The 23,586-nt window shown below is 41.4% G+C and overlaps 1 protein-coding gene and 1 long non-coding RNA gene across 4 annotated transcripts; one reads left to right on the top strand and one right to left on the bottom strand.

Moving 5' to 3' along the window:
• Positions 1 to 7,412: 7,412 nt before the first annotated feature.
• LOC106097923 (uncharacterized) lies at positions 7,413 to 20,920 on the bottom strand. 2 transcript variants are annotated; one of them, XR_002063097.2, is made up of 5 exons: positions 20,698 to 20,920; positions 9,679 to 9,757; positions 9,297 to 9,417; positions 8,301 to 8,370; positions 7,413 to 7,611 (listed from the first exon to the last, which is right to left on the bottom strand). It is a non-coding gene; the product is annotated as an uncharacterized LOC106097923 (long non-coding RNA). The 2 variants fall into 2 exon arrangements; XR_002063098.2 differs by lacking the exon at positions 9,679 to 9,757 and having other exon boundaries at positions 7,415 to 7,611; positions 20,698 to 20,913.
• Positions 11,278 to 14,705, top strand: LOC102082587 (uncharacterized). 2 transcript variants are annotated; one of them, XM_019362272.2, is made up of 2 exons: positions 11,278 to 11,538; positions 11,850 to 14,705. In XM_019362272.2, exon 2 carries the CDS (start codon positions 12,111 to 12,113, stop codon positions 13,638 to 13,640), a length of 1,530 nt encoding a protein of 509 aa, XP_019217817.1. In that variant the 5' UTR covers positions 11,278 to 11,538; positions 11,850 to 12,110; the 3' UTR covers positions 13,641 to 14,705. The 2 variants fall into 2 exon arrangements, with proteins under 2 accessions (XP_019217817.1, XP_019217816.1); XM_019362271.2 differs by having other exon boundaries at positions 11,278 to 11,614.
• Positions 20,921 to 23,586: the final 2,666 nt, after the last annotated feature.

The raw sequence follows: 23,586 nt of genomic DNA, 5'->3' as shown, positions 1-23,586 counted from the left end.
GAAGGTGTTGTTCTTGTTTGTTCTCCTTGAATTTTAGAATAAAGTTATTACATCTCCATTAGTAAATCATATGCCTAATCATTATGTGCCACTGTGATCCACAAGTATGATCACAAATTTATTTTCCAAACTTACTAAGCAAACAAACAAAAATAAAACAAATTGCCTATGGCATCATCAAGGTTTTGCGTTCATATTAATTGAGTGTAAGCTGCTTTCTTCATCTCATATATCATTGTACTGAGTTTGAGCAAACCTTAAGCTTGAATCAGACTACTTTTAACAATCTTCCACCTCACATCATAACTGACTGAGGTGCCTCTTCCTATTAATAGTATGTCATTATTAATGTTATCATTGTATTGTTTTTCCTTTTTTATAACAGCAAGAGTATATTACAATACACTACTTTACTACTAATATACAATAGTATATTAGTTTATATTTTATTATGTATCCATCACGGGTCTGTGCGACTCTGCAGCTTCACACCTTCCCAAGCTGGAGACATTTGCTTTTCCTTGGCTGAACAATGACAAAGCCGTAATATACCTTATGCATCTCTCTTTTTTATTTGATATATTTTGTGTGAATTATCTGGTTTCACGCATTCTATTCATTCAGCTTGGTTGTCTTCCCAATTTTGTTTCATTGCTTTAATTTAAGTTAACCTTAATTTAACCTTTTGTTTATTCCACTTCATTCCTCTTTCCATGCTTTAAAATATTACAACTCTTGTGTATGCTTTGATTTCTTTTTAGCTTCCTTTTCAGTATTTATTCTGCTTGGAGGGTTTCTTATAATTTAGTCAATGCATTTTCCCTCCCACGTGGGACATTTAGTTTTCTTTGGATTTCTCTATCTATATGCACTAATTTGTCCGGCCCCTGGACATTTCTTTTCTAGCCACTGCTCGTCAGCAGTGAGTTTTGTTGTTTTATTACCCATTATTAGTTTATGCTTCTTTTAGCGCTTAGTAATACACACACACCTGCGGCGCCTTCACTGGCACGAGAACAGAGAGAGGTAGCTGACACGCCCTTCTACTTTCAAGCTATTCTTGAAAGCGGTGTCACCTTTACGTGATGAAACACGACCTTCCTCTCAGTTCACCAGTACTTCAGCGACCAACAGTAAACAAATTAGTGGAATAGTTCAGCCTCCTTATTGTGCTGTAAAAATCAACTTATTCCACCAACAAAATGAACAATAAAGACAGACAATTACGCGCGTTCCCGGAGGCTACCAATCTGTTAAGACGAGCCTACTTTTACCCTTTCGGGGAGCTCTCAATCCGGACAAGCTACTTTAATAACCCTTTCGGGGAGCTCTCAATCCGGACAAGCTACTTTAACTTTTAGGTTTCGTTTTCGATTTCACGCAAACCTCTTTGTCTCAAAGTTATCTGTCTTACCTTAATGCTGGTTTCTTCAGATGCACCCGATCAGCCCCCGACGGTGCGGACCACTTATAAGACGTTGGCCAAGACCCGAATTCACGTCCTTGGGCTTTATCACGCACCTAGTGCGTGAGCTGTCGACAGACTTCAACGTGGGCTTCTCGCACCGACGGGATCTGGTGAGGTGCCTCTTGTGGGAGCTGCTTTAAATAGGCCGTCCCATCCGGCTCGAAGGACCAAGAAATGTTAAGGGAAAATCCCAAACAGAAGTCTGCCAAGGCAAACAGAAACACAGTGAGACAAAATACTTAATCACATGTACATGGGTGAACGTCTCCGCAGAGAGTCACACAGTGTACCTCTTTATTCGTGCATTTATAGTCACTGGTGCCCACACAACAGGGCGGCGTATTTTCGCTCTTCTCAGAAAAATGACTATACAACAGTATGTGGCTATCTTACTGGAACATTCCGTTCCGGAATGTTAGTGCATAGGGAGTGAAGATAAGAGTGGTTCAGGTGTATGTGTGTGTGTTGTGAGATTCAGAAGGACGCGGCCCTTCTTCTTGTTAGAGAGCGCAGATAAAAGTGTCCAGCTCTCCTCTTCCTGCTTGTTCAGCTATTATCGCTGTGAGAAAGAATTTATAAAACAGTCTTGTAGTGGACAACAGTCTAAGTCATCAAAAGGTCAACATACAGTATTCTATCATATGCAAACTTATATCATTAAAAGCTTATACTGACTACTAAGTACAATTTTCCATTGACAATATAAGTCAACATGTGCAAGAAAAAATAACTTAAAAACCTCTGGAATTAAACAATAGTACAGAAATAATACCTCATCTGCATAAGAAAAAATACCAGTACTGGGTCAGTATGAGGGCTGGACTAGGACAAAAAAATTGACCATGGCATTTTGACTAGAGACCGGCCCACCAGGTATTAAAGCCATAAAGCCTTTGAATGAAAACAAACGCTGTTGTGACAGTGATGTACACTGTCTTGTTGGAATATATGATTTCCATACATTTTACATCAAATAAAAACTTTGGTTATAAGATTCAGATAATTACTTAATAAAAGCTCGACATTATAAATGAGAATCAGAAAGAAAAGTTTTTTTTGTGCTACACCTAAACTTGGTTTAAATCTGACCCAGATAGACTGCAGGTCATAACTTCTTACCTGAAGTTTAGTACACTTGCCTCGAGTCTCTCCTCCTCCTGCATCACCTTTCCCTCATTCACCCACTGGCCTCTGTGGAAGCTCCGCCACAGACACCACCAAACAATTCGGTAATTTTTTACACATCGGCCACCGTCTGGCCAATCCACCACCTTTCATTGTTTATGCTGTTACAAAAACAACAAAACCATCGGCTTGTAAATCACCATTGGGCTCACCGGGCCATTGCACAGAACAAGCCTTCACAAAACAGCAGTTCGGGGATGACACATGGGTCCTCTTTCGGAATACAGGAAAACCCAGATCCATGAAATCCATGAATCATTGATCTTACTCCTTCAGTCAATACTCAATACTATGGTCCCAACTTGTGGCCATAGGTTAGGGTAGGAACATAGAACTCCGCTCTCTCCTTTGGATCAGTCGGATCCCAACTACACTTCACTTTCCTCTCTCCCTATCTTGCTCTTTTTTTCTGTTGTAGTGTGCACTCTGGTAAATGATTTTATGTTTTTATTATTTATTTTTATTTTATTTATCTTTGAATTACGCTGTTCACAGCTAAAAATGTGGATCTGAAAAACCCTTCGATGATAACTCCTATTTGCTGAAGAAATGGGTCAAAGTTCAAGGTCCGGCCTACTTTGAACAACATGTAGTCATTAAGCTAAAATGAGTACATGCATGGATTGCACATCAGCCACAATTGATCAATCTAGCCGAGAGCGTGATAACACGTAAGAGGTGATGATGGCAGCATGTGGCCAGTTTGAAGAAAGGAGAAGAAAACAATAAACGTGAACATATAAAGACATGAAGAACACATCATGGGCGTGTTTGTGTCACCGTACATCATTTCCTCAGAATAGCCTGCTCAATTTCCACATTTCTTCTTTTTGTGACAAACTACAGTATATAAGATCACACAAGCATCAGCCTGACAAACTTGCTTAGAGCACTGATCCAGAGTCAGATTTGGCGCCTTTCAGCTCGTGAAGATGTGTCCGACTCTCTCCATCAGCCGCTGGATTTTCCTGCTCTGTCTGCCTGTCGTGATGCTCGTCTCTGTGCAGAAAGGTACAGCTCTTCTTTTAATGGGGTTTGCAGTGTTTTCAGTATCAAGAAAGAAACACTATCAATATTGTAGTTCAAACTTAAATCCAACCAGAGAGATGTTTAATGTTTTGTTTCGACAGTTTTATTTTGAGTGCAAACATCCTCAACAGAGCAATTCAATCTGTAAATGTACTTTTAGAGGTTAAATCTCACGTTTTTCAGCGAGTGAGATCCTCTTAAGAGAAACCTGATGCCTGTTTGCTTAGTTGTAATAATTTTTCATTGGATAACGGAAGCTAGGGGGTCATGTAAAGGATCTGGAGCCCACTTTCTTTTTCTTTTAAGCAAATTTCTTGAATGAAGTGAATCATTTAATGTCAAAATTAATAGAAAATTATCAATGTCTTTCAGTAACATATAACACTTATGTCATGTCATGTTGATTAAGCTCATTGTGGTTCTCTTTTTGTGCAGCCCATTCCTCAGCTCAAAGTGTGGGTTTGAAGTGCTGCCACAAGGTCATCACCCAGGAAGTAAAGACAATCCAAAGCTGCTTTGAACAAAAACCACGCTATGGCTGCAGGCAACACGCCTTCCTGTGAGCAAGCCTAGATTTAAACACAACTCAGAAATGTTCCATGTTAATAATGAGTACATCATGCATGTCGCACTGAGACACTGATGTAACAACATGTTTCCCTTGTTTGTGTTTCTACTTTTAGGATCATCAACAAGCGGCATAAAAATAACATATGGTGCATTGATCCAAATTCTGAGTGGCTCAAAGACAAAATAGAGAAGGTGAGTCAAACGTGACATCGCTCAAAGTGACTCTACTGCAAACAAGTAAGATTATTGGATTGAGTTCCACTAAATGAAACACCTGACTAATCTAAGTTGCCAAACGTCCATCTTCCATCATAGTCAGCACGATACGTTGACTACAGCGAATTTATCACTGGAAAATCCCCTCCCATCTAGTTTAGTCACTGCGTCTTTCAGCTGCCTCAAATCTCTCCTCTTGCGGTTGAATGAACTCCAGCTCCATCATCTCAAACTGTGCCTGGTGACAGCAGACTTTCTTTTCTGGAAATCCACTGTGAGTGACTGGTTTGGGCCGCTCTAACCAGAACCTGCAGGAGAGCTGGTGTCACTATGCACACGAGGTTGACAACTGTCACCAACTGTATCCCAGGATGGTGGAGGTGGAGTTCGTCCATGGGATTAGGAACTAACTAACAAGGCAGCTGATTACTGCTGTTACCTCTTGTCACAAAATGTGTACAACATTATTGGTTAATTTATAAGAGGATTTTTAATATTAAAGCACATATTTTCAATTTAAAGCTTTTATTACCCACTTGACTGTGGGTCAGTAAAAGCACTCCACTCATGTAAAAGAGTAAGTAGTGACTGTTGTGCTGAGCAATCATCGGGTGTCATTAGCTGCAGCCATTTCTTAATAAATCTGCACACCCACACTTTCCAACACACTGCTTTTTCCTCTAAGACAAACCAGTTATTTTTAGATTTGGCCACAGCTGCAGAGGCTCATCCAGTGAAGTCAGTGTTTTATAAAGAGACATGGGATGAGAGGAAACCTCCTCTAAAAATGTAGGAGGGGGAAGTCACTCATTAGCCTCTGCTGGTGTGAAACTGGTGGATGATAATGTCAGACTCCCACTGTGAAGTAACGTGGAAAGACAAAGCTATAGATCAGCCTAACAGACAGTAATAATAAAATATTTCTAACTGTGAATATTTTTCTGTTTTCTTCTCCACAGGGAGAACTGAAATGTCCTCCGGTGATAAGTGTATGAAGCAACAATGAGACCACAAAAACATCAGAGCAAAGAAGCTGCTGACAACATTTTGTACTTATTTAATTGTAATTCTTTGTACAGATCTATTTATTTATTATGTAAGTTATTATTTTAACCTTTAAGCCATCAACATCATTACTAATTTGTTGTAGATGACAGTAATAAAAGTTGTTCTTTGTGACTCTAAATAAATATGGATCATGTTTAAAGTAAAATCTAATGCAGTTTGGTGAGTTTGTTTTCACATGTATGATGTCGTGTTCTGGGCGGCAGTGCAGAGAAACTTCTGTTCTGACTCAGTGTCACATTTCTTTCAGATTGTTAACATGTAAAATATAACAGGTAGAAATCAATAAATAACAGAGCTAAAACAATGCATTATTTTTATTAATTCTAACAAAGAATATTAGCAAAAAACTGATAATGAAGGAAAACTTGCACGTAAGAGGAAAATAAGGAAAATTGTTGGTTTGGATCATGTATCATGATGTGCATTTAATTCATTATTAAAATTATAGTGCACCATGTGGCCAAACGTATGAGTACCATGAAACCTGTATCTGTATAGGGTGACCCGATGTCCCTCTTTAAGTGCAGCTGCACAACGTTTTATGTCCCCTTGTCCCACATTTTGACCGACTCTGCAGGACATGCACTTTCATAAGGTCTGGCTTTAGTCAGTGCAACTGAATGGAAAAGTTTCTTATACTTAAATGAAGTTTAGCCTGTCTAATTCTATACCCACAGAGACTCACAGGGAAAGTCATGAAAGTCACACACAGTGCAGATTTAGGTAAATATGATGGAAATGAACACAAAGAAAATGATGCAGCAATATACTCTGAGAAACTGGGGAATATATGAAGTGATGTGACATAATTTGTAAGTCATACTTGGCTAAAAATTGCTAAAATTGGCAGAAATGGCTAAAAAATGCATGTTGATCTATGGATACATCATTACTGAAACCCAAAGACTGTTACCAGGCAGAACAGCTGAATAAAATACAGCCTATTGTGTGAGATCATATCAGCAAAGTTTAGTGTCCTTTTCTTCCTGCTGCATTGAGTTAGCAAGAGAATTTAAAACATTGCATTCAAATATAAGATATTTGACTGCCTCCCTGCTTTGGTAATGTGCTGCTGTCCCACACAAACACTGTGTTTGTCCCACATTAAGTTCATTCATCATAATCTGAAGGCTGAACATAGAAATCCAACAGAGTCAAAATTAAACCTTATGAAGGATTCATTTTACATGCCTTCATTAAATTGTACATAAAATAAGTCAATAACTAACTTTAAAGAGGTCAGATGGGAACCTGTTGTCAGATTTATCCAGTTTGATGTTGAATGATGGAGGCTTCACGATACCAGAGGTGTCTGTGGCTCTGAACGCTGAGGTAACATCCTGTCTTGCCAAAACGAGTCTAACACATAATGAAAATATGTGATTTTACAGTGACATCACAACAGAAGCTACATTTTCTTGCTGATCCATCAGGTTATGGTTCATGGTTAATCTGTGTTATGCTGCTGACAAAATACACCAACATGTGATGTCCATAACTCGCATTAGAAATTAAATTTGTTTCTCCGCTCGTTTATATGTTTTTCATCACCACTACCATTGCCATGGCGCTCATTGTTGACGGTGTAAAGTCATTTCTTGTGGAAATTCTGACACATTTGGTCTTGTGTGTATTCAAGCTGTGTCATGAGATGTTTCAGAGGTGAAACGTGCAAAGCTTTAAGAGCTCAGATCTGCAATGACTCTATTTACAGCATGTGTATTAGTAAAACCACTGTCAGTCGCACACCTCTGATGTCAGAGCTGACATGGTCTCTGAGGTCAGTGAACTAGCTGATCAGTTATTTATAACTCCGGTGTTTCTGTCACTGCTGCAGACAGTAAGCATAGAAATACAGTGAATCATCAATACAAAGGAAAAAGAGAGTCACCTTTTTAAATTGATCATTTATTCTCAGTAACAACTTTTGACATGAGCCTGTGGAAGCTGTGAGAAGAAAATCAGCATTTTTTATTTTATTGATGCTTCTCTATGGTCTCAGTTTGCTATTCATCTTCATCCAGGAATTCATATCTGTGTTTGTAGGAGATGCTTTTAGGACACTGTAGTTCTCCCTGTGGTGTAGAGAGTGAGAGAGGAAAGCAAAAGTGGGGAGAGAAGAGAATTTGCAGTTAGATCAACTGAAGCACTTGGTTCATTTATTCCAAGCAAACACTGTTATCTGCCTGCACTATTTCTTGGTCTGTTTTTCTTACAGACCAAGAAATTTTATATTTTTTTAATTCTATCACAACTTGTTTTTAACAGTAAAAGAAGAACTTCACTATGTTGGAAAGCGAGGTAACATTTCGGAGATGTGCACAGCTTTTAATAACTACTTCTCTACAGTGCTTGATGTCAGTAAGGGTCTTGCAGTGGCGTGGTGGTTAGTACTGTTGCTTTATAGCAAGAAGGTCCTGGCCTCAGATCCAGGACTGTCTTTCTGTGTGGAGTTTGCATGATCCTGATCCTCCAGCATCCTCCCAACAACATATATATGGTGCATGTTTCTGGTGATTGTAAATTGCCAATAAGTATTGATATCAGTGTGAATAGTTGTTTGTCTCTCCTGTGTTGTTAAATAATAAATCTGCTGCATTGCTTTGGGTTTTTGATCAATTTACCTCTTAAAGCTCACTCTTTTCTTTCTGAACAATAGTTAAACTCTTACTGAACCTGTTACTGAACAACACAGGCAGAATCAACGCTCTACGTCAGTCTTGTAATCAGAGATACGGTGATAATACACTGTGTTGGTCCTCACCGTCTCAGTAAGCTTCTTGAGCCATTTGGTATTTGGGCTGACACAAAGGCTCTTTCTTTCAGTCACAATCCTAGAAGCAAGAAAGAGAGAAGTAAATCAAACAGTCAGACATTTTGGACACAAGCACAGTGACAGTGTCACCCTGATCATTAAAGTCCTGTTATTAAACCACATGCAAAGCATTTTCACCATCATATATGTGTTTTAAAACAGGATGTGTTGAGCAACGAGTCAAAGTTACTGAAAGACCAAAGGGCTTCAGATACTTACACATTAAACATGTAAGACTGAGTGAGCAAAAGATACAAAATAAACCCGACAGGAAGTGTTTACTGAGGTCAGAGAGCAAATAATAAATAGAGTCATTTTCCTCTCAGCCGACCATTAGAAAGAATCCAGACTGAAGGCACGTCTGTGTGGGCTTCACTTTTCAGGCTGGGAAGTGAGTACAAGCACAATTTCAAGAGAAAGTGTGAATGCACTCTCTGCTTTTTTAAATTTTATTTTTGTTTATATTTTTTTTATTTCATTCTCTTTTTCTATGGAATAACAAAGTGACTTGAGCTACATGCCCTGCCAATGAATGTTGGTCACCTGTCCAGTTCATGTCCTCTGGCATTGATCCTGCAATTCACATCAGACCCTGACCAAATGTAGTAATAATAGAAATGTGTCTAAATGTGAAATGACTAAAAACAACAAAAATTGTGCAGCCATGTTGTTGTTAAGGTTGTAGCTTAATTCTAAAAGCAAACATTTCGTGATCTGTGGGCCATATTTCAGGGCAGAAACATGGACAAAAATAGGTGAAAAAACACAAATCAAAGAAACACATGTAAATTTCTTATTTTGTCTGAACGTCAGTAAACAGTCTTACTTAATTTACCTTGTGGCAATGAAATGCATATTTTGGCTTCTTCTGGCTGAAGATATTATATTATAGAAAGTCTTAAGTAGGACCCTGTTACAGGCGTTTGTCAAGGATGATGTACTTACACAAAGGCATGGTGATGGCAGCTGTGTCGTTTTATCTGTTCAAAGCACTCCTGGATCCCCTCGGGCTTCTTCAATATGGCGCTCTTATGACAGCAGCGTAGGCCTACTGATGCAGAACCAGCTGTACAAGACACACAGATAGAGAAACTGTTAGTAAATCATTGTTTTTATTCATCAGATTAATGAAGCACAAACTGATATTTCAGTCATTTTACTTCATGCAAACATGTTTTCACTTTTCTTTCAGACACCAAAAAAAAATTAATGCAAGTGGGAATTTAATAAAAATGTGAAATATTGTGTTTTATAGATATAGCAATAATCTCAGATCCATAAATATGTTAAGGAACATCTTAAATTCAATTAAATAAGAGATTTATACCTTCAGGTGCAGATAAGAGCATCACAAGGGCTACAGCGATGACACTAATCCAACAGCAGGTAGAGAGAGCTGTCCGCATCTTGAAATGTAGCGAGGCAACAAACTTATGACTTTGTTTTTTTTATTGGTTACTTGGTGCTTTGAAGATGAGCTACTCAGAGAGGTATGGCCTTATATTGCAGTGTCACACTGAAAGAGGAACTTTTTTAATTCATTTGCAATGCATGTGTAGAGAAGGAGAGCCCCAAAGAAAGTAATAAAGTTGCACTGCTCAGTTGTGTAACTTTGTCTGCTAGTGTTGGAAATTCATGAGAAAAATGAAAGTTCCTTTAACTCTTTTTCTGAATTCCAAAGACATGAACTGATGAAATAGTGGTTTCCCCTTTTTTCATTCTTCATGACTTTTTAACAATGTTGATTTGTTGCTTCATTCCAGGTTAAAATGAACAGTTACAGTCATTCTGGAGGTGCAAATATTCCACAGAGACCACACACACACACATATATATACTTTTTTATTTTTGAGGTGTGGTTTTGCTTGATTTGATGATGCTGCTCCCCCGTGTTTCCCTGTGTGTACCTGACTCTCTCGCCTCTGAGTCATCCTCCTTTGTCTCTTGTGGTTTTACTTCTTGTTTTTAATAATTCCTGGATTCCCTGATTTCTTTTCACTTGCTGTTTATTATTTCTGCTTCTAAGTCAGTCTTCAGGTGAAACTCGAAAAATCTGAATATTTTGCAAAAATTCATTTATTTCAGTAATTCATCTTAAAAGGTGAAACTAATATATGATATAGACTCATTACATGCAAAGCGAGATATTTCAAGCCTTTATTTGTTATAATTTTGATGATCATGGCTTACAGCTTATGGAAGTCCCAAATCCAAGAGCTTAGCAAATTTAATAAAATTTGGTTTTGGTACATTTGGCAGTGGCAGTGTGGGCAGGTGCCAAGTCCTGCTGGAAGATGAACTCAGCAGCTCCATAAAGCTCGTCTGTGGAAGGAAGCATGAAGTGCTCCAAAATATCCTGGTAAACTGCTGCTTTGACTCTGGACTTAATAAAGCACAGTGGACCATCACCAGCAGATGACATGACTCCCCAAATCAACACAGGCTGTGGAAACTTCACACTGGACTTCAAGCGTCTTCGATTGTGTGCCTCTCCATTCTTCCTCCAGACCTCGGGAACATCCAGCTTCCTTTGCAGTTACCTTTTGATGCTTTCCCTCCTTATGGAAGGTGTCAATGATGGTTTCCTGCACAACTGTCAGGTCAGCTTCACAATGATTATGATCATGGGAGACCATTGGGAGACTGAGAGACCATTTAATGGCTCAGGAACCTTTTGCCCAGTAGACTCTCTTATTTGACTCTTTTTCTTTTCTTACCCAGCCCCAGAGGAATTTGTCTCCTGGCAGGAGGTAGGTACCTTGTTTCTGCAGAGCAGTTTCACCTTCTGGATTAAGTTTTAAACTAGTCAGTTTTGCCAAATATATCTTTCTACAGTAATCATAAATAACACCTTTGTGGTTAATTTTGTCTCTCACCCATCCGTCAATGATTACAATTAGATAAAGAAACCCTTTTCTAGCATTATACAGAAAACTCTTGATTAAAGTCCACCCAGGGCACTACCACAGGAAGTCAGCACAAACTTCCTGTGATGACAGATGTAGCGCATCACTGTGCTTACTAAACTGCCAGCAAAAATACAGAAGGAGTGTGTGAGTGTGCTGAATACCATTTTTGGTGTTTTATTGAGCGAGCATTCAAAGATACAGGCAGGGCTGAGTGACGTATGTAAAGAAGTTAGATATAAGCAATGATATTGTGACAGGTTGAAGGACTACTGTTGAAGGTCTACTGCATATAAAACTGTTCACTTAATACTAATTCATATCAGTTGATATAAGGACAAAAATAATGTAAATATGGTAAGAAAATGGTTAAGAGTGCATTATTTTTCATGTTATATTAATGGCTTTCATGTTACTTAAGAGAACTGCAATCTATACATCAGTGATCGGCTAGTAAGCCTTTTCTGGGATCGATTAGTAGTGTCTCTATTCTCCCCTAGGGGGCTTTCGCGCGTTCTCCTCACTGCAATAAACGCTGCATGAGAGACGCAAGTCAAAATCACTCTCGTGATTCTTTTCCCCCTGTTTTCAGGGGTGTAACATTTGGAGGCACCGCTGGGATTGCTGCTTAGATGTCCGGTGTCCACAATCTGCACATCGTAGTCCAAGCCAGCTAAATCCCCCCCATACAACCCAGGCAGACTGCAGTGAGGAAAGTGTTGCTGTCGAGGCGAGCTGGTAGCTGTGTTTTAGCGGATGTTTCCTGAGGCCAGCCAGAGATCATCAGGGGCTGCAAAAACGACTCAGCTCGGCGTCACCTGTACATGCAAAATTCTTCCTGCCTACTGCCACAATGTCTTCGGTGGAAGAGCTGCGAGAAGAGGTTGTGCGTGAAATGCACACTCTGTCCAAAGATCAACTAGTGTCAATCTTCGAGTTCCTTGGCATTGCAGAGAAAATAGATGTTAGCAGAAAAACACGACTGTCACTGCTAACACACATCCAAATACACATTGAAAGAGAAGGTATAACAGTACTTGAGGATGAAGGAATGTCAGAACTGTTGTTGCTTAATGATAAGATTGCTGAAGTAATGAAAGAGACAATTGTTGAGACTGAACCAAATGCAAATGAAGGGGATTATTCAGGGCACAGAGATCAACTAAACACTGCAACCTCACTGGTAACAGAGACAGCTAATGCAGTTAACACAGCGGTTAGTTCTCACTCCCAAGCTAATCGCTCTGTCCCTAACTCATCTGTGTCAAGTGCCCCCCAACGACCAAGCCCTTACTGGCAGAGAGACTTCAAAATATCAGGCCAGATTGGCGAACCAGGTCAAAAAGACAAACTGACATTTTCCAGTCTTGCTCACCAGATCGAAAATGGACTGAGCAGAGGCTACTCAGAGCTTGACATTGTAGATGCTGTCATCAGAGCTATCTTGCCAGGTCTACAACTACGTAGCTATTTGGAGGGAAAATCTCAACTCACCCTTCCGACTCTACGCCGCATCCTGCACTCCCATTTCCAGGAGAAGAGCGCCACAGAACTCTATAAACAACTTGCCTCTGAGGTACAGACCCCGAAAGAGACTGCTCAAAGCTTCCTGATGAGAGTTTTAGATCTAAAGCAGAAAGTCCTATTTGCTTCCCAAGAATCAGAGTCAGGACTCAAATACGACCCAGCTTTAGTCCAGCGTATGTGTTTACACACCATACTCACAGGCTTCCAGAGTGACAGTGTCAGGATAGATATGCAGCCACTCCTGTTAGACTCTAAGACACCTGATGAACTGCTGTTAGAGAGGTTAAATATGGCTTGTGCCAATGAGGCAGAAAGGAAAAACAAGAAAAGATGTCTAGCATCACAGACTGCTACAAGTGTGAGTGCAGTGCAGTCAGATGATGTGTCGCCTGCTAAGAACCCTGTGAAAGAAGTTAAAGCTAAGATACCACCCGAGCTTTTAACTGAGTTAGCGGAGCTTAAGACAGGTGTAGCCTGCCTAAAAGGTCTCAGTGCAGCGATAGCGCAGATTAAAGAGACTCTACAGCAGCCGGTGCCTGGTCCTCAGTCATATGTCCCACCACCAGTTGTGCAGTATGATAGGGACCAGCAGCAACAACAGTATTATGGCTTCCAGGGCCCCCGCCAAAGACCACCACCCCCTCAGTATCCTGTACAGCACTACACAGGTAGTCCAGCCCGCCGTGAGAGGAGGTGCCACATTTGCCAGCAGAATGGAGTCAACGAGCGCTGCACACACTGCTACCTCTGTGGGAGTAGAGAACACTTTCAGGCTGGATGTAGAAGCAGAGGTATGAGACCATATAAAGAGAAACATTTAAACCAGCAATGGTTACCACCGAGGGACGAGTGTTAACCATGCCCATCATCCACAAGTCCCAACATTGCTCCAACTGTAAACAAGAAAAGTCAGGCATGAGACGGTGTTCAGCATGTAAAAACGCACTTTATTGTTCAAAAGCATGCCAGAAACAACACTGGAGACAACATAAGAGACAATGCACTGGCTTAAAGACTAACAAAGACAATGAGACTGTTCAGGTACCACTGCCGCCAGCTCATGTAGACACCCCTCACAAAGTCACATCTCTGGTGGGCAGGCAATGTCTGGTTGAGTGTCTCCTGGACGGCCAGAGGCTTCAAGCTCTATGGGATTCAGGCTCACAGGTGTCAATCATCGATGAGAAATGGAAAAACGACTACTTGCCACACACAGAGCTGAGAGATGTAGCAGATATTATGGACACATCTGAACTCACCCTGACCGCAGCAAATGGGACCAACATGCCATATCTTGGGTGGGTTGAGACAACCTTCCAACTTGTTTCCGGAACTGAACGAACTGAGAAATTGACCATCCCCATGTTGGTAATGAAAGGTTTTCAGCTCACATGCCCTATTATAGGTTACAATGTCATTGAATACATTGTGAATAAGACTGACCAAGCTAAACTGTACAGCACAGTGAGAAAAGCATTTCCCAGCCTCAAAAGACACAAGGTGAAAGCTTTTATACAGGCTGTTAGTGCAGATACAGTTGACGAGTACAAAGTGATGACGAAGAAAGACTGTATTACTGTACCTAAACAAAGCCACATGCATGTTGAGGGTCGTATAGCAGCAGGGCCATTTAAACAGGACATGGTCATGATATTTGAGCCAGACTTAAACCCTCAGTGGCCAGACAATCTTGAGTTTTTTGACACTTTGGTTAAAGTTAAGAAGGGTACTTTACCAGTCATAACACTAGGTGTCTCTAACCCCACTGACCATGAAATTGTCATTCCAGGCCGTACGTTAGTTGGCTCGGTTCAGACTATTACAGCCGTTTTACCTGCCCAGATGTTTGAAAAAGCCACATCTGTAGCTACTGTTAACCAGACAAACACACAAGCCCAGTGTAGCCCTAGTGAAGAGTGGGACCCACCTGTAGATCTTAGCCACCTGGGTGAAGAGCAGAGTGTATTAGCGAAACAGATGCTCAGAGAGGAATGCCATTCTTTCTCTAAAACAGACAATGATATAGGCTGTATTGAAAAACTGAAAATGACCATCTCACTCAAAGACAACGAACCAGTCAAACGCACATACCTGTCTGTGCCACGGCCGCTCTACCAAGAGATGAAAAGTTACCTGCATGATTTAATAGCACAAGGCTGGGTCAGAAAGTCAGACTCGTCATACTCCTCACCAGTCGTTTGTGTTAGAAAAAAAAGATGGTACTTTAAGACTGTGCATAGACTACAGAGACCTGAATCGGAAAACCCATCCTGACCGCCAGCCCATCCCACGCGTCCAGGACATTATGGACAGTTTGGGTGGAAACTCCTGGTTTTCGCTTTTAGATCAGGGGAAAGCGTACCACCAGGGGTTCATGTCAGAAGAAAGTCGTCCACTCACTGCTTTTGTGACCCCCTGGGGATTATATGAGTGGATTCGCATCCCCTTTGGACTTATGAATGCCCCTGCAGCATTTCAGCGCTGTATGGAAGAGTGCCTGGATGGGCTGCGCGACAACATCTGCATCCCCTATCTGGATGACACATTAGTTTACAGCAAGACGTTCAAAGATCACTTGGAGGATGTGAGAAAAGTGCTCCAGAGATTGAGAGGTTTTGGCATAAAGCTTAAGCCAAGTAAGTGTGACATGTTTAAGTCTGAGGTGCGCTATTTGGGCAGAATAGTGTCTGCAGAGGGCAGTAAAGTGGATCCTGCAGACTTTGAAGCAGTCAAAGCACTCAAAGGTATAAAACCACAAAATGTTGGTCAGCTCAGAAAAATGTTAGGCCTTCTCTCCTACTACAGACAATACATAAAAGACTTCTCCAGAAAAGCAGGTTGTTTGTATGAACTGTTAAAAGCTGACAAAACCACAGAGGACTCAGACACCACAAAAGGGCCAAAGGCAAGACCAAAGAGAGCCAGTCAAGTTGTGCCCTCCTCAAAACAAATCGTGTGGACTGACCAGCATCAAAGTGCACTTGAGGAACTAATAGACTGTTTGCTCCACCCACCAGTGCTGGGATTCCCAGATTTCACACAGCCGTTCATCGTACACACAGACGCCTCACACAAGGGGTTAGGTGCCGTGTTGTACCAGAGACAAGATGGTAAGCTGCGAGTTATTGCTTATGGCTCCCGTACTCTAACAGCAGCTGAAAAAAAAACTACCACTTCCATGCAGGAAAACTAGAATTTTTAGCATTGAAGTGGGCTATCACTGACAAATTCAGAGACTATTTGTACTATGCCCCAACATTTACTGTCTATAGCGATAACAACCCGCTAACGTACATTTTGTCAACAGCCAAACTGAATGCCACCACATCAAGATGGGTCGCTGAGCTCGCTGATTTTCACTTCACCATTAAGTACAAACCAGGGAAGGAAAACAGTGACGCAGATGCTTTATCAAGAATGCCACTTGATGTAGAAACCTTAATGAGAGACTGCTCTGAGGAAGTGCCACCGGACACTATCTCAGCTGCTATCCAGGCCATTGAGGTACAGAGAGACACACCTGCCACATGGACACTCTCAGCTGCAGCAATGTCAGTCACAGCAGAAGGTGAGCCAGCAGGAGCAACATTCACACCCATACCAAAAGAACAGCTTAATGAAGCGCAAAAGTCTGATCCTGTTATAAGCCCTGTATTACAGTGTAAACAGACAGATTCAAAACCACTGCCCAAAGAGCTAAGAACATTTGACCCTAAGACAAAATGCTTGTTCAGAGAGTGGGGCAAGTTGAGGCTAGATAACAATGGCATCTTGTACAGACTCACTTCTGCCCGGAAACAGCTAGTTCTGCCAGATCAGTTCAAAAAGACTGTACTTGAAGAGCTGCACAATAATATGGGCCATCAGGGTGTTGACCGCACAGTGTCTTTGATACGTGAACGCTTCTTTTGGCCACACATGCAGGCAGACATCGAGCATTATGTGACCAACATTTGTTCCTGTGTAAAGCAGAAAAAGCCCAGCCATGAAACAAGAGCTCCTTTAACAAACATTGTAACTACGCAGCCCTTTGAGCTGGTATGTATAGACTTTCTCCATCTTGAAAAATGCAAAGGTGGTTATGAATATATTCTAGTGATAACTGACCACTTCACACGTTTTGCGCAAGCCTATGCCACCACCTCAAAGTCAGGCAAAACTGCTGCAAACCTGATATTCAATGACTATGCCCTAAAGTTTGGCTTCCCCTGTCGCATTCACCATGACCAAGGAGGTGAATTTGAAAATCAGCTATTCAGTCAGCTCAAGAAACTGTGTGGCATGGCCGGTTCTGGGACAACACCCTATCACCCAATGGGGAACGGTCAAGTTGAACGTATGAACAGGACATTGTTGCAAATGCTTAGAACGCTAACTGAAACACAAAAGTCAAACTGGAAGGAATCTATCAATAAGCTAATGTATGCATATAACTGCACACGTTGTGAAGTCACTGGCTACTCCCCATTTTACCTACTGTTTGGACGGTCACCCAGGCTACCAGTAGATATGCTCTTTGGACTGTACTCAGAAACAGATTTTAGTGATCACAGAGACTATGTTGAAAAATGGAGAAAGGGCATGGAACAAGCATACTCTATAGCAAATGAGACTGCAAAGAAAGCTGCTGAAAAGAGCAAAAGACACTACGACACAAAAGTAAGGAGTTCTGTGTTACAACCTGGCGAGAGAGTTCTGGTCAAAAACCTGACACCTAGAGGAGGCCCAGGGAAACTGAGAGACTATTGGGAGGACACTATTCACACAGTAGTCAGACAAATGGGGCCTGATCTCCCTATCTATGAGGCAAGACCGGAGAGAGGCAGAGGGCGCTCTAGAGTGCTTCACAGAAACTTGCTTATGTCATGTGACCACTTGCCTTTTGAAAACGTGCCTGAAAAAGATAATCGTACAAGACATGAACAGAAAAAGACTGATAAACCCGTCGCTGTTGTGCCAGATTCTGATGATGAGGGCAGTGTTGATGAATACCGCTGTCATTACGCACCACCTCAACCCGTGTTCCAGCCATCAGAACAAGAAATTCTCACAGCAACGTCTCAGCCGGCAGCTTCAGCCCCTGCTCTTGCACCAACACCAGAGCCTCTTGCTGGAGACCATCTGGAGGCGCCTGACCCAGCTGTCGTGGAGACAACTTGTGAGGAGGCAGAGCCCTGTGCAGGTGACATACCTGCCCCTCCTTCACCTGTTGTACTCGAGAGACTTGAGGAGGAGACACCTCCGCGGCCACAGCGAGAGAGACACCCGCCAAGACGGATGACGTATGACCAACTGGGCACCCCATCCTGCTACAGTGTTCAGCCAGCACCGCAACTGCTTCCTGTGTACCCGGGCCTGGTCCCATGGTTTCCAGCTGTGCAGTCATACTGCACCCAGCCCATTGGTTTGTATGGACTCCAGCAAATGTAAGTTGACACTTTTTAACGGATGACTTGAGAACTGTACTTACAGACTGTCATCAAGAAAAAGACATTAAGTTTTCCCCATCTGCGGATTATAACCATAGACAATAGACTTTATGAAGACTCACATATGGACTGGTTATAGACTTTGTCTTCAGTCACCAGTGATGGACTGTGGTGAAACAGGCGTTAATCCCACAGAATTGAGGACATTGGTTCACTCTACTGTTGATGTCCTGACTACAAGAGAATATAGACTGAAAAGCAATTTGTTGGTATAATGTCGGGACGACATTTTTTGAGTGGGGGAGAGTGTGACAGGTTGAAGGACTACTGTTGAAGGTCTACTGCATATAAAACTGTTCACTTAATACTAATTCATATCAGTTGATATAAGGACAAAAATAATGTAAATATGGTAAGAAAATGGTTAAGAGTGCATTATTTTTCATGTTATATTAATGGCTTTCATGTTACTTAAGAGAACTGCAATCTATACATCAGTGATCGGCTAGTAAGCCTTTTCTGGGATCGATTAGTAGTGTCTCTATTCTCCACTAGGGGGCTTTCGCGCGTTCTCCTCACTGCAATAAACGCTGCATGAGAGACGCAAGTCAAAATCACTCTCTTGATTCTTTTCCCCCTGTTTTCAGGGGTGTAACAATATGACTTGATTTTTTTTTTTTTTTTGGCACACTGTGCCTCATCACACTCTCTCACGGTAAAGTGACGCAAGAAACATGACAGCAAGACAGAAAGCACAAACCATTGTTCATAGATTTAGCTAAATCAAGCTGAAGCCCACATTTAGACTTGAAGGTAGACTTTGAAATTGTTGCTACTTTGGTCACAGAGTACACACACAAAAAAAAAACAAAAAACAAAATCACTAGAAATGCTGGATTAAATTGCATAAAATGGTTAATGGAAATACACCTCAATTAAACTTAAAAACATGAAAACATTGTTGAAAAATTGATTGCCACTGGAGGAGCTGAGCTGTAAACAAAGGAACTCCGTGAACACAGTCGAAGACGTACAGTGGCTCTTGGACGTTCTTTGTTGGGAAGAGTCTATCACGCTACCCGCCTCTGTCATGACAGCTCTGCTTTCTCCTTGTTTACCCTAACAGCACACTGTCCCACAGACGTCCACAGAACCCTGCAAACTCCAGTACCTTACCATGCTAAGCTTATTAGACCATCCTTCAGTCAGTAGTACGACCTTGAAGGGTGCAGGTGACATTTGTTTTCTCGCTGGGCTCCGGGCACAAAACAAAGAAATTTTATAACTCAGTACACGGAGTACTTAATTTAGGTGGATATTCATATCTGAATATAGTGATCAGTTCTGCTCAGATCACCCTATATGTCGTGAGATAAAATTAAACATTTCCAATATTAGACAATCTACTGATATTTTTTTTTTAGCGGCACAACTTGTCACATTTGCTCAAACATATGAAAGTTGAAAGAAAATAGCAAAGCAAAAACCAAAATCAATTTTAAAAATTAAATGTGTATCAGTGTAGTCACATATTTGGCTACAGCCCTGAAATTAATTTGTATGAAATTGCAGTCAGCCCAGTTGTTTTTGTTTGTCGTAGTTCTTGATGGGCTCTTGTATGTGTGGTGGTGTGAAGGAGGAAAACTGGTAAAGGTAACTAAATGGTGTTGAGGGTGCCACCTGGGGAGGGAGAACACCCCAGGAGAGATTACAACAGCCAGTGCAAATGTAACAGTGTCAAAAGGCACACATGCTCGTTATTGACAAGCCTGTGTGGCAAATCAATTTCATAGAGAAACAACTACCAATATAGAGCCGCAGATAAGAAAACGACTTAAATAGCAGGATTAGCAATACCAAACCTTAGATTAAGACACAAACATCACTTCAAAGAACAAGGTTCGCTGCCACGTGCTGCCCTAGTTAAAAATAGCAGCTCAATAAAATAGTTCATCACAATGGTGGAGAGCGGCCACTTGTGGAGGCAACCTACAGGTAGGAGTGCCCAAGGGTGCCACCAATTACTCTACCGTGCAGTCTCTCTGTAACTTAAATTGTGTGTTATACTTGTTTCCCAGTGTGTACACTCATATGCATCAGAGGGAATTCCACCACACGTCCGTAGCTCCCACAGCAAACAGCCGTGACTTCACTAAAGCAAAATAAAAAAAAATAAACCTATAAATCAAGCAACATGACACAAAACAACTCAGTAAATGATAAACAGGAACAAACACACACACACAGGCAACCTTTAAAACCTGACTCCTAATAAAAGCGCGATCAAAATATAATAAAAAGTTAAGACTAAAAGACCATAAAACACAAATAACCAATCAATGCCAGTCAACACGACAGCAACAAGGCAACAACAGGACAGCAGCAGTGTGTAGGCCACACTTTAACAGTTACACAGCTTAAGCCATTGCCAAGGGAAATTAATGCAATCTGCAATATTTAAAGACAGCCTGTGATCTTCACTACCTTCAACAGGAATGAGTGCAAGCCGCCAGGGATCAGGAGTAGGCCACAGCTGCTCCTTATAACCAGCCTCTGATTAAGAGCTAAGGTGGGGGTGAAGGTTCATGCTGCGATCACAGACACCATGCATGAATCAAACATCTACGAAATCTAATCCACTACATGTATGCATGGCTGGCCTAAGTGTAGCTGCACCTTGCCACAAAGGAACGCCCTGCAGCAGATCATCATGCATGCAGGGAAAGAGGAACTATCATTTCTTTTAAGATCCTTGCAGATGGCACGAAGAGCAAAATTAGTCCGTGATTTATACTTAGTGAATTTTTACAAGCAATAGGAATAGTCAGATGGACTATAATACAGCTCCAGTTTAATAATAAAACATCTGTCATGTTTTGAGATTGTGGAGAGGTTTTCCAACAAACTGACATAGTGCAGCTTTAATTTGTCAAAGCTGAAATATATAAAAGCTTTTCCATGACAATCAACACTAGCTTCAAATAATAGTTTTGCAATTAACAGACAATTAGGAAAAAATTATGTGGAACTACAGCCATAAACACTTTGAGAACCTTACAGAGCTTTCATAACAATGCAGTCTCCACACATTAGTAACTTCTGATTCAGAGAGCATTGCAACAGCCAGGGTGAGCTGGAAAATCAAGCTGAAGTTCAAAAGCTGTGCAGGACAAACTGTGGCTCAGAATCAGGTACAAGTTCTTTACCATCTGCTCAGCTCGCTCAAGTCTCAAGTCAGCTCAAGTCTAAAATGCAATGGTAAACGTGATCGTGTGTAAAGAGGAACCATTGTTTTCATGCAGTTCTTGTATTTAGTAATTCTGAGGTCATGACTGTGCACAAAGAAATGGACACACCATAAACACAAGCCCACAAGGTTACTGAATATATTGCTAATATCCTTTTATGGTGTATTTTATTATTCATCTCCTACTAATTATCTTACATACATAAAGACCTGGATGGCCTAATTTTCTGCTATTACTTAGAAATATGGTATCTAACCAGATTCTTACTCTGGATGGCATTACCTTGGCCTCCAGTAACACTGTGAGGAACCTTGGAGTCATTTTTGACCAGGATATGTCCTTCAATGCACAAATTAAACAAATATGTAGGACTGCTTTCTTCCATTTGCACAACATCTCTAAAATTAGAAATATCCTGTCTCAGAGTGATGCTGAAAAACTAGTTCATGCATTTATTACTTCCAGGCTGGACTACTGTAATTCATTATTATCAGGAAGTCCTAAAAACTCCCTGAAAAGCCTTCAGTTAATCCAAAATGCTGCAGCAAGAGTCCTGACAGGGACTAGAAAGAGAGAGCATATTTCTCCTGTTTTGGCTTCCCTTCATTGGCTTCCTGTTAAATCCAGAACTGAATTCAAAATCCTGCTCCTCACATACAAGGTCTTAAATAAAAGTTATAGTTCCATGTTATACCCCTCTGACTTGTCTTCCCCATGTGATGTTTGTGTAATGTATGTATGGTCGGATGGGTAAGACGGCGCTGGCACGGCTGGCAGCCTTAACCCAATTTCCCTCGGGATGAATAAAGTATAATCAATCAATCAATCAATCAATCAATCAATAATCAGGCCCCATCTTATCTTAATGACCTTGTAGTACCATATCACCCTATTAGAGCACTTCGCTCTCGCTCTGCAGGCCTACTTGTTGTTCCTAGAGTATTTAAAAGTAGAATGGGAGGCAGAGCCTTCAGTTTTCAGGCCCCTCTTCTGTGGAACCAGCTTCCAGTTTGGATTCGGGAGACAGACACTATCTCTACTTTTAATATTAGGCTTAAAACTTTCCTTTTTGCTAAAGCATATAGTTAGGGTTGGATCAGGTGACCCTGAATCCTCCCTTAGTTACGCTACAATGGGTGTAGGCTGCCGGGGATTCCCATGATGCATTGAGTTTTTCCTTTCCAGTCACCTTTCTCACTCACTATGTGCTAATAGACCTCTCTGCATCGAATCATACTTGTTATTAATCTCTGTCTCTCTTCCACAGCATGTCTTTATCCTGGCTTCCCTCTCCCACCCCAACCGGTCGTGGCAGATGGCCCCGCCCCTCCCTAAGCCTGGTTCTGCTGGAGGTTTGTTGATTGTTGGGTTTTTGTTTACAATATAAAGCACCTTGAGGCGACTGTTGTTGTGATTTGGCGCTGTATAAATAAAACTGAATTGAATTGAATTTTTGTGTAATGGCTTCATAAGCATGGTAAATTGACTATAGTTCCAAAGGTATGTATATGTGCAGCTTTTCACCCAAACTAATAAAACTCCTCATGGAGGTGTAGGAGGTATGGGTGAGTCAGTCCGTCAGGAGTGCCCGCATATGGAACTCAGGCAGATGCTGGCCTTCCAACACCTTCACCCAGTTCAGGAGGGAATTACAGCATGCCAGTGGGTACACATCAGGCTATGATGGACTTGGGCACAAGGTCTGACGCAAACTTTGGATCACCAAAACCTTCAGCTTCAGCCTGTAGCATTGCTGGAGGAAGAATGGGTGGAGATTAGGTGTGTGTGGATATTGATTAGTATCCTATGGAGCTCTTGGAAATTAAATACAAAGGCAAAACGCATAGACTCAAGGATGTCATTAGTGCCTGCTGCATGCATCCTTTAACTCTAGGGATAGATTAGCCTGGATTTGATAAATCAATGGGGCAATGTTTGGAGATGTGGTAGGAAATGTGATGTCTGTGGTGCACTCAGTGGTCATCCAACACTGATTCTTGGGAGGAGGAAACAGTTTATCGCCAGAATCATCCGGGTCTTCTGAGAAGGCCCCACCAGGTCTGGTGATTCCATCCACCGAAGCTTTTCCACTGGAGCAGTCTTCAGACATTACCCCTCGCTCAGC

This window comes from Oreochromis niloticus, linkage group LG9 (assembly GCF_001858045.2).
Source record: "Oreochromis niloticus isolate F11D_XX linkage group LG9, O_niloticus_UMD_NMBU, whole genome shotgun sequence".
NCBI lineage: Eukaryota > Metazoa > Chordata > Actinopteri > Cichliformes > Cichlidae > Oreochromis > Oreochromis niloticus.
The sequence above is the reverse complement of the archived record's forward strand: the minus strand, read 5'-3'. Positions and strand labels throughout refer to the sequence as shown.